An 11,741-nucleotide genomic window follows, 5' to 3' on the forward strand; every position below is an offset into this window, starting at 1 on the left:
TGGCGGACGTTCCGCTCCTTTGCGTACTATACTTCCGTATACGAGATTTCGACGGAGTGGTCCATCTTCCTCCTCTAGTATCTTTGGGAGCAAGAAGGCGCCGCTGCCACCGCATTCTCCCACAATCCAAAGACGTGCAGGTTTGTAGTTTGTGTGGGAAGGAACTGCAGATGCTGCTTTAAACCGAAGATACACATAAAATGCTGGAGTAACTCAGCGCGACAGGCAGCATCGTCACCCATTCCTTCTCAAGTCAAGTCAAGTTTATTTGTCACATACACATACACGATGTGCAGTGAAATGAAAGTGGCAATGCCTGCAGGTTGTGCACAAAAAGAATTACAGTTACAGCATATAAATAAAGTTAATAAGTTACTATTAGTGTCGACAAAAATTTAGTCTCTGGGGTTATAAAAGTTGACAGTCCTGATGGCCTGTGGGAAGAAGCTCTGTCTCATCCTCTCCATTTTCACAGCGTGACAGCGGAGGCGTTTGCCTGACCGTAGCATCTGGAACAGTCCGTTACTGAGGTGGCAGGGGTCCCTCATGATCTTGCTTGCTCTGGATCTGCACCTCCTGATGTATAGGTCCTGCAGGGGGACGAGTGTAGTTCCCATGGTGCGTTCGGCAGAGCGCACTACTCTCTGCAGGGCCATGCTGTCCTGAGATGCTGCCTGTCCCGCTGAGTTACTCCAGCATTTTGTGTCTATTTTCAGATATTGGTTATCAAGCACCTGCTGTGGTGGTGGAAAGTCCATAATAATTTCCCCTGGACTACAGTGGATGTAGGCGTACTTGGGCCAGTGACCAAATGTCCTGGCCGGCAGCCAATTCTAGGATGTACTTCCACTCCATTTTTCTCAGGAGAGGATGATGCATGTGTGGGAACTATCTAAATATGGGGTGGTCGCACTTGCAGAAAGGTCTTGGTCAATGGCTCAGAGGGTCCCAGATTGTTTTGTCTGTGCCTGCAGGCCTGAGGGCACCTACATCCAGCGTAATCCAGGAGATTTATTATTACTGCACTTTCAACAACCTCAGGAGGGCAGCATGGTGGCGCAGCAGTCGAGCTGCTGCCTCATAGTGCCAGAGACCCAGGTTCGATCCAGACCCCGGGTGCTGTCTGTGTGGAGTTTGCACGTTCTCCCTGTGACCGTGTGTGTTTCCCTTGGGTCATCCAGTTTCCTCCCACATCACAAAAGACGTGTGGGTTTGTAGATTAATTGCCCCCCCCCTAGTATATTGCCCCTCGTGTGTAGGAAGTGGATGAGAAAATGGGATAACATAGAACTAGTGTCAATGGGTGATCGATGGACTCAGTGGGCCTATTTCCTTGCTGTATCTCTATTTTATTACTGACAAATGATGAGGATATTTATAGGCAACGCCACATGATGTATGCACAAGCAAACATTTTCTTACGCAAGTTTAGCGCATGTACAGATGGAGTGAAGATGTCTCTGTTCAGAGCATATTGAACACCATGCTATACTGCCCACTTGTGGTCAAACTACAGAAAAGCAAGCTTACAGAGACTTCAAGTAGCTTATATTGATGCTCTGAGAATATTATTTAAGATGGTGTAGTGCAAGTGAAATGTTTGTGGCTACAGGACTCAATACTTTGCAAACTGTCTTAAGAAATCTTATGTATAAATTTATTTGCCGGATTAATGACTCTGAAAATGAAATAATCTTGGCCTTATCAAACATAAGGTTTAGCAATACATGCTACCAATCCCAGCTGTGGAGACATTGGTATAGTTGTCTTGGTGTAGGACACTGATTTTTTTAATTCATGGTTTTAAACCATGTATTGTGTAAACCATGTAAGTAATTAATTGTGCTATTGTATGTAATTTACTCTAATGTAATGTCTAGGAAAAAAACTGCAGATGCTGGTTTAAATCGAAGGTAGACACAAAATGCTGGAGTAACTCAACGGGTCAGAGAGTGACGTTTTGGGTCGAGACCCTTCTTCAGTCTGAAGGAGGGTCTCGACCCGAAACGTCACCCATTCCTTCTCTCCCGAGATGCTGCCTGACCCGCTGAGTTACTCCAGCATTTTGTGTCAACCTATGTAATGTCTTGTCTTTTATCTGGACACTGAGTCAGGAATAAAAGTAAAAAGATAAAAGAAAGATAACTAAAAACTAAATGAAGGATTTTCCAGGGCAGATTCAGCAATGTACAGTTACAGACTAAAGCTTCCCCCTACACAGTCTGCAAAACAAGAGTTTGGATACTGGTGCTGTCTGCTTGAAGTTTGCACATTCTCCCGGTGACCTCTTGGGCTTTTTGCAGGTGCTCCAGTTTCCTCCTACAGATGTGCTGGTGAAGTTTGAAGTTTAGTTTATTGTCACGTGTACCGAGGTACAGTGAAAGGCTTTTTGTTGCGTGCTAACCAGTCAGCGGAAAGACAATGCATGATTGCAATCGAGCCGTTCACAGCGTACAGATACATGGGTTAATATAAGAAGATAACTGCAGATGCTGGTACAAATCGAAGGTATTTATTCACAAAATGCTGGAGTAACTCAGCAGGTCAGGCAGCATCTCAGGAGAGAAGGAATGGGTGACATTTCGGGTCAAGACCCTTCTTCAGACGTTCAGAGTCTCGACCCAAAACGTCACCCATTCCTTCTCTCCCGAGATGCTGCCTGACCTGCTGAGTTACTCCAGCATTTTGTGAATAAATACATGGGTTAATGGTGGGTTGGCCCCATGGATGGGTTAATTTGCTACTGTAAATCTTAGTGCAGGAAAGTGGCCAAGAATGACGAGGATTTGATAGACACGTACAAGGGAATAAGTTGTAGGGTCCACTGGAATGAGATGAACGGGAATGGGACTGATAACTCGGATGGGAGTCAGTCTTGAAGCAATGGGCTAAATGGCCTCCTCCTGGGTCGTGTTAGATAAAGTAAATACAGATGCTCCTCGACTTCCGTTCCGATTATGTTCCGATAAACCCATCATAAATAGAAAATATCGTAAGTCGAAAATGCATTTAATACACCTAACCTACCAAACATTATAGCCATCTAACGTACTGAACATCATAGCCACCCAACCTACCCAACATCATAGCCATCCAACCTACCCAACATCATAGCCACCCAACCTACCCAACATCATAGCCACCCAACCTACCCAACATCATAGACATCCAACCTACCCAACATCATAGCCACCTAACCTACTGAACATCATAGCCTAGCCTAACTAAAATGTGCTCAGAACACTTACATTAGCCTACACTGCATCCAAAAAACACTGGCAACACCGTACACTGTAGAGTATGGGATGTTTACACTCGTGATGGAGTGGCTGACTGGGAGCTGTGGCTCGCTGCCGTTGCCCGGCATCATGAGAGAGTATCGTACTGCATATCGCCAGCCAAAAGATCAAAATTCAAAATTCGAAGTGCGGTTTCTACTGAATGTGTGTCGCTTCTACACCATCGTAAAGTGGAAATATCGTAAGTCGAAGCATCGTACGTCGAGGGGCACCTGTATTGCAAAAGATGAAGATTCAGATTATTTGTCATCTGCAGCAGGATGCCATGAAATTCCTTGTTCACGTGATAGTCATGGAGTAAACTGTACGTGGAGGACAGAGGGAGTGAAGAACCTCAGGGTCCAACGCACAGGTGAGCGAGCAGCAGCAATGACTTGATGTCTTCACCTCCAACCCGATGATGTCGTGGAGGGAGGATCCAGTGTGTGGTAAACCAGCAGAGGTTTTGTAGCAAAATACTTTATTTGAAAATAGAAAATTTAAACAAAAAATCACAATTTTCAAACACGATTGGGTGAACTCACTCAGTTATAGAGAGGGCAGTGTGACATTCCCATTGACGAACACTCTATGGCCCTCTGAAGAACAGTCTATATGGGCAGAGGTGCCTGCAATGTGGCTGGATGCTATCGAAGAGGATGGGGTGTGACTTATGTGCTTCCTGTTCATCTGACCCATTCTGTCAGGGGTTGGAAGAGTTTTGAAATGGGCAGCCCAGCAGTACAGGTTCTGCCTTACAGCACCAGGGACCCGAATTCGATCCTGACTCTGATTGCTGTATGTACGGAGTTTGTACGTTTTCACCACGACCTGCATGGGTTTTCTCTGGGAGTTCCTGTTTCCTCCCACACTCCAAAGGTTTGTACAGGTTTGTAGATTAATTGGCTTCGGCAAAATTGTAAATGATCTCTAGTGTGTGTAGGATAGTGCAAAATGTACGGGGACCGCCGGTCGGCGCGGACTCGGTGGGCCGAAGGGCCTGTTTCCGTGCTGTGTTTCTAAACTAAACTAGATGTTGGTACCAGTCCTGTAGGTTCATGCCAGCCAGAAACTTAACACGGAATGAACTCCCTCAATGTACCTCAGTAACAGACAGACATGAAACGTTCCCACTCCATCCTCACCTCTCGCCTCCCCAAAACAACCAGTCCCAGTCAGCCCAGGAATCCCAGAGATCTGGCCAGTCTGCGGGGAGGAAGGGTCTCGACCTGAAACATCACCTATCCATGTTCTCCAAGGGTTGCTGCCTGACCTGCTGAGTGACTCCAGTATTGTGTGTCTCTCCCAGGATCAACCTATTGCTTTCCATGGAGCAGTCAAAGTACAGGGTGGGGGTGGAGGAAGGAGACATAGATTTAAGGCAAGTAGCGGAAGGAACAGGGGGAGAAACGAGGAACTTTATTTTCAGCCTGACATCGGTCGTGGTCTGGAATTCACTGGGGAGAGAGAGAGACCTTCAACACCTTTAAACAGTCCAAAGATGTGTCCTTGACGAGCCATTGCCAGCAGGGCTAAGGGCAAAGTGCTGGTAGATGGGATTAGGCTGGAGAAACAAGACTGCAGTTACCTGAATCTGGAGCCAAAAAAATCCAAATAAAGATAGAAATCAGCAGGTCAGGAGGCATCTGTGGAGGGAACTGAACAGTCAACAGTTTGGGTCAAATCCCTCCTCTAGATGAAGCGGCTCAATCTGAAACGTCACCTGTCCATTTCCTACTGGAGCCACTCAAAAGGTTGAGCAACATCTGAGAATGATCTTTATTTCGGGTCCAGATACTACATCAGGACCAAGAGTAAAGAGGGATGAGAGTGGCCCTTTTGTTTCAACCAGCACAGATGTCAGGGGCCAAACAACCTCATGAACTTTCTACGATCATGTTCAGGGGTAAAACCAGCTGTTCTCACATGCTTGGTTTCAGATGGAAGGATGGTGCAGCAGCAACTAGGAAGTTGGGCCAAGGATTGGAGGGTTCTTCAAGGCTTTTCATGGTTTTACACTACTTTACTTTGACAAGGCCAAGCCTAGACTGAGCAACAGCTTCACAACATCAGTATGGATAGAAATGAGGAATTGTCAGGGAAAGAAGACCCTAATGGGAGTTATCTACAGGCCCCCAAAGAGTAGCCTCGACATAGGGTGCAAGTTGAATCAAGAGCTAAAATTGGCATGTCGCAAAGGTAATGCTACGGTGGTTATGGGAGATTTCAACATGCAGGTAGACTGGGAAAATCAGGTTGGTAATGGACCCCAGGAAAGGGAGTTTGTGGAGTGTCTCTGAGATGGATTCTTAGAACAGCTTGTACTGGAGCCTACTAGGGAGAAGGCAATTCTGGATTTAGTGTTGAGTAATGAACCTGATCTGATAATGGGGACTCGAGGTAAAAGAGACATTAGGAGGCAGTGATCACAATATGATAAGTTTTACTCTACAAATTGAGAGGGAGAAGGGAAAATCGGAAGTGTCAATATTACAGTATAGCAAAGGGGATTACAGAGGCATGAGGCCAAAATTGACTGGAAGGAGGCCCTAGAAGGGAAGACAATGGAACAGCAATGGCAGGTATTCCTGGGAATAATGCAGAAGTTGCAGGATCAATTTATCCCAAAGAGGAGGAAAGATTCTAAGGGGAATAAGAGGCACCCGTGGCTGACAAGGGAAGTCAAGGACAGCATAAAAATAAAGGAGAAGAAGTATAACATAGCAAAGAAGAGTGGGAAGCCAGAGGATTGGGACTCTTTTATAGAGCAACAGAAGATAACTAAAAAGGCAATACGGGGAGAAAAGATGAGGTACGAGGGTAAACTAGCCAATAATATAAAGGAGGATAGTAAAAGCTTTTTTAGGTATGTGAAGAGGAAAAAAATAGTCAAGGCAAATGTGGGTCCCTTGAAGACAGAAGCAGGGGAATTTATTATGGGGAACAAGGAAATGGCAGACGAGTTGAACCGGTACTTTGGATCTGTCTTCACCAAGAAAGATACAAGCAATCTCCCAGATGTTCTAGTGGCAAGAGATCCTAGGGTGACGGAGGAACTGAAGGAAGTCCAAATTAGGCAGGAAATGATGTTAGGTAGACTGATGGGACTGAAGGCCGATAAATCCCCAGGGCCTGATGGTCTGCATCCCAGGGTACTTAAGGAGGTGGCTCTAGAAATTATGGACGCATTGGTGATCATTTTCCAATGTTCTATAGATTCAGGATCAGTTCCTGTGGATTGGAGGGTAGCTAATGTTGTCCCACTTTTTAAGAAAGGAGGGAGAGAGAAAACGGGAAATTATTGACCAGTTAGTCTGACATCAGTGGTGGGGAAGATGCTGGAGTCAATTATAAAAGACGAAATTGCGGAGCATTTGGATAATAGTAACAGGATCGTTCCGAGTCAGCATGGATATACGAAGGGGAAATCATGCTTGACTAATCTTCTGGAGTTCTTTGAGGATGTAACTAGGAAAATTGACAGGGGATGTGGTGTACCTTGACTTTCAGAAAGCCTTCGACAAGGTCCCACATAGGAGATTAGTGGGCAAAATTAGAGCACATGGTATTGGGGGTAGGGTACTGACATGGATAGAAAATTGGTTGACAGACAAAAAGCAAAGAGTGGGGATAAATGGGTCCCTTTCAGAATGGCAGGCAGTGACTAGTGGGGTACCGCAAGGCTCGGTGTTGGGACCGCAGCTATTTACAATATACATTAATGACTTGGATGAAGGGATTAAAAGTACCATTAGCAAATTTGCAGATGATACAAAGCTGGGTGGTAGTATGAACTGTGAGGAAGTTGCTATGAGGTTACAGGGTGACTTGGACAGGTTGTGTGAGTGGGCGGATGCATGGCAGATGCAGTTTAATGTGGATAAGTGTAAGGTTTTCCACTTTGGTGGTAAGAATAGGAAGGCAGATTATTATCTGAATGGTGTCAAGTTAGGAAAAGGGGACGTACAACGAGATCTTGGTGTCCTAGTGCATCAGTCACTGAAAGGAAGCATGCAGGTACAGCAGGCAGTGAAGAAAGCCAATGGAATGTTGGCCTTCATAACAAGAGGAGTTGAGTATAGGAGCAAAGAGGTCCTTCTGCAGTTGTACAGGGCCCTAGTGAGGCCGTACCTGGAGTACTGTGTGCAGTTTTGGTCTCCAAATTTGAGGAAAGATATTCTTGCTATTGAGGGCGTGCAGCGTAGGTTCACTAGGTTAATTCCCAGAATGGCGGGACTGAGATATGTTGAAAGGCTGGAGCGACGAGGCTTGTATACACTGGAATGTAGAAGGATGAGAGGGGATCTTATCGAAACATATAAGATTATTAAGGGGTTGGACACTTTAGAGGCAGGAAACATGTTCCCAATGTTGGGGGAGTCCAGAACCAGGGGCCACAGTTTAAGTATAAGGGGCAGGCCATTTAGAACTGAGATGAGGAAAAACCTTTTCAATCAGAGAGTTGTAGATCTGTGGAATTCTCTGCCTCAGAAGGTAATGGAGGCTAATTCTCTGAAAGCATTCAAGAGAGAGCTAGATAGAGCTCTTAAGGATAGCGGAGTCAGGGGGTATGGGGAGAAGGCAGGAACGGGGTACTGATTGAGAATGATCAGTCATGATCACATTGAATGGTGGTGCTGGCTCGAAGGGCCGAATGGCCTCCTCCTGAACCTATTGTCTATTGTCTAACACTTGCTCTCAGTCTGCCAAGGCCTGCTGGATCTCCTGGTTGCTAATCATTTTAACTCCTCTTCCATATTTTATTTATTTCATATTTCAGATACAGCGCGGAAACAGGCCTTTTTGGCCCACCAAGTCCGCACCACCCAGCGATCCCCGCACACTAACACTATCCTACACCCACTAGGGACAATTTTTTTACATATACCCAGTCAATTAACCTACATACCTGTACGTCTTTGGAGTGTGGGAGGAAACCGAAGATCTCGGAGAAAACCCTCGCAGGGCACGGGGAGAACGTACAAACTCCTTACAGTACAACACCCATAGTCAGGATCGAACCTGAGTCTCCGGCGCTGCATTCGCTGTAAAGCAGCAACTCTACCGCTGCGCTACCGTGCTTCCATTCCCATACTGATATTGCTGTCCTGGGCTGCTCCATTGCCAGAGTGAGACCTCAGTTAAACCGGAGGAATAGCACCTCATATTCCACTTGGGTAGTTTACAACCTAACCAGAATCAGAATAACCTTTATTGTCATCCAAAAAAACAAGTCTTTTGGACGAAATTCCATTACCCACAGTCCAACAATAAGAGCAATAAAAATAAGCAATAACAACACACACGATCACAAACCAACACAAAACAAAACAAAAAGAAACATCCATCACAGTGAGCCTCCTCCAGTCCCCTCCTCACTGTGATGGAAGGCCACAATGTCTTTTCTCTTCCCCTGCTGTCTTCTCCCGTGGTCTCCCGTTGTAGTTGCCACGTTCCAGGCCGTGCCGGACGGCGATCATTGATCTCTCCAATTTTAGGTAGCTAACTGACAAACAACCCCCACCCACCCACTCTCATTGTCCCACCTGGATGCTCACTCGTTTCTCCTTTCCCCCATCCCCTATTCCCCAGGCTTCATATTTTGCCAATTCTATCCTTCTATCAATCTGCAAAAGGACCCAACCCCAAAATGTCACCTTCCCTTGTCCTCCAGAGATGCTGCCTGACCCGCTGAGATACTGAAGCACTTTGTGTCTCTCTATCTCACACTTTTTGTTTTCTCATACAATACAATACAATACAATATATCTTTATTGTCATTCTACAGGGGTACAACGAGATTGGGAATGTGCCTCCCATACGATGCAATAAATTAATTAGCTAGTCAGTATTAATTTAAGCAACAACAACCCAACGAAACAGATTGTCTTTGTCCAACTATCTGCCAGTCTAACCCCCTCTCGCCTGTATCCATCTGTTACTTGCTGGGCTTTCTCCCACCACCCCCCCCCCCCCCCCCCCCCCACCTTCCACTTCCAGATTTCTCCTTCTTACTACAATCAGTCTGAAGAAGGGTCCAGACCTGAAAGTTGGCCTACCCATGTCCTCCAGAGATGAAGCCTGTCAACGTTCTCATAAGTGCTGCCTGCCCATGTCCTCCAGAGATGCTGCCTGCCCATGTCCTCCAGAGATGCTGCCTGCCCATGTCCTCCAGAGATGCTGCCTGCCCATGTCCTCCAGAGATGCTGCCTGTCAATGTTCTCATAGGTGCTGCCTGCCCATGTCCTCCAGAGATGCTGCCTGTCAATGTTCTCATAAGTGCTGCCTGCCCATGTCCTCCAGAGATGTTGCTTGTCCATGTCCTCCAGAGATCCCATCTGTACATGTTCTCCAGAGATGCTGCCTGTCCGTGTTCATCAGAGATTCTGCCTGCCCCGCTGAGTTACTCCAGCACTTTGTGTCTTTATTTGTAACCAGCACCTGCAGTCCCTTGTGTGTTTGTCATGGCCCCTGTGTGCGGACCCGTCGGCGACCACAGGTGGCCCACATCTCCTTCAGGTTGTCCATCTGGGTGGCGTAGAGCAGCGGATGGATGCAGGCGTTGAGGGAGACTAGGCCCTTGCTCAGCTGGTAGGCCGTGTAGATGGGGCTGAACCCGTCCCGGTCCAGCCGGTGCAGCCGTCGGTAGAGGTTGACGTTGCGCAGCACGGTGTAAGGAATGAAGGAGACGGCGTAGAGGACCACCACGGTACAGACGAGCAGCCACACCCGCCGCAGCTCCGACTTGCCGGTGCTCCGACTGCCCGCCACCACCCGCACGATCGACAAGTACGAGAGGAACGTGACGAGGAAAGGCAGGGCGCAGCCCACCACTGCCACGGACAGGCTGTAGGCCAGGTAAGGCTCCAAGGCCTCGTCGCTGGCCGAGCCCAGGCACTCGGTGCGGTTGCCGTTGGGGCTGAGCTGGGAGAAGGCCAAGGTGGGAGAGGTGATGGCGGCGGCCAACAACATGGCGCCCAGGCTGGCCATCTTGGCGTGCTTCAGCCTGAGGTGATTGTGGGTGAACATGGGGTGCACGATGGCCGTGTAGCGGTTGAGGCTGATGCAGGCGATGAGCAGGGCGCTGCCGTACAGGTTGCAGGCGAAGAGGAAGCGCTCCAGCTTGCACATGGCTGCCCCAAACGCCCAGTCCTTGCCGGCCGTGTAGTAGGCCAGCATCAGCGGCAGGGTGATGACATACAGCAGGTCATTGACGGCCAGGCTGAAGGCGTAGATGATGCCCGAGTGCCAGGACCTCCTCTGCCTCAGGAACAAGCAGATGGCCACTGCGTTGCCCACAAACGCCACGACAAACACCACCCCAAACAGTGGCGGCAAGAACTTCCCCTGGATGTCTGCATGCGAAGCACCGGAGCTGTTGCTGCCTCCAGCCATCAGTTAGATGCCTCTTTCCCACACAAGTCTTGAGGCAGGTCCCTCTTCTACTGGCGTGGAGTTGGAGATATCGAGGCTTTACACTTCTAGAGATATCAAGACTTTTCTGGAGATATCAAGACTTTTCTGGAGATATCAACGTTTTTCCGGAGATATCAAGACTTTTCTGGAGATATCAACGTTTTTCTGGAGATATCAAGACTTTTCTGGAGATATCAAGGCTTTTCTGGAGATATCAAGGCTTTTCTGGAGATATCAAGACTTTTCTGGAGATATCAAGACTTTTCTGGAGATATCAACGTTTTTCCGGAGATATCAAGACTTTTCTGGAGATATCAACGTTTTTCCGGAGATATCAAGACTTTTCTGGAGATATCAAGGCTTTTCTGGAGATATCAAGACTTTTCTGGAGATATCAAGACTTTTCTGGAGATATCAAGGCTTTTCTCTTCTGGAGATATCAAGGCTTTTCTCTTCTGGAGATATCAAGGCTTTAAATTTCTAGAGGTATCAAGGCTTTACTCTTCAGAAGACCCACAGAACTGGAGATGTCAAGTTAATGGAGATGTTGAGGCTTTTTTTCTGCAGGAAATCAAGGCTTTACTCACCCCGAGATATTGAGGCTTTAAGTAGCTGGAGCTGCTGAGGATTCACTCTTCTAGATTTGTTGCGGCTTTAATCTTCTGGAGAGATCAAGGTTTTACTCTCCTCTTAATGCACCTTGAGTGCTCCGAGAGTTCCTGGAAGACAAACTGGAAATGAGCAGGTTGGGGAGACCAACTGAAGATCGTACCGAGTTTTGCAAATAACGCTTTCACTATGAATCGGTTGAGTAGAAGTGCCCACGCATGCTCAGCACTATGAGGGAGAGAGAGAGAGAGAGAGAGAGAGAGAGAGATGGCAATCAGACAGTTGGCTGAACAAACAATGTCTTCATGTTGGCAAACAAACCATCCCGAATTGAGTTTCCACAGAAATGGACTTTGAAAATACAACATTCCATACGCTCCCCATGGCATTGAGTAATTGGAGATTGCGTGCAAGTGGAAGGACTGTTTGTTTCCCGTT

At 47.2% G+C, this 11,741-nt stretch overlaps 1 protein-coding gene across 1 annotated transcript; it reads right to left on the bottom strand.

The window, feature by feature from the left end:
- Positions 1-9,307: 9,307 nt before the first annotated feature.
- Positions 9,308-11,487, bottom strand: p2ry11 (purinergic receptor P2Y11). The gene has a single exon (XM_078429496.1). It carries the CDS (start codon positions 10,671-10,673, stop codon positions 9,741-9,743), a length of 933 nt encoding a protein of 310 aa, XP_078285622.1. The 5' UTR covers positions 10,674-11,487; the 3' UTR covers positions 9,308-9,740.
- Between the last annotated feature and the right edge of the window lie 254 nt (positions 11,488-11,741).

The sequence above is a fragment of the Rhinoraja longicauda genome, chromosome 37 (assembly GCF_053455715.1).
Source record: "Rhinoraja longicauda isolate Sanriku21f chromosome 37, sRhiLon1.1, whole genome shotgun sequence".
Lineage (NCBI taxonomy): Eukaryota > Metazoa > Chordata > Chondrichthyes > Rajiformes > Arhynchobatidae > Rhinoraja > Rhinoraja longicauda.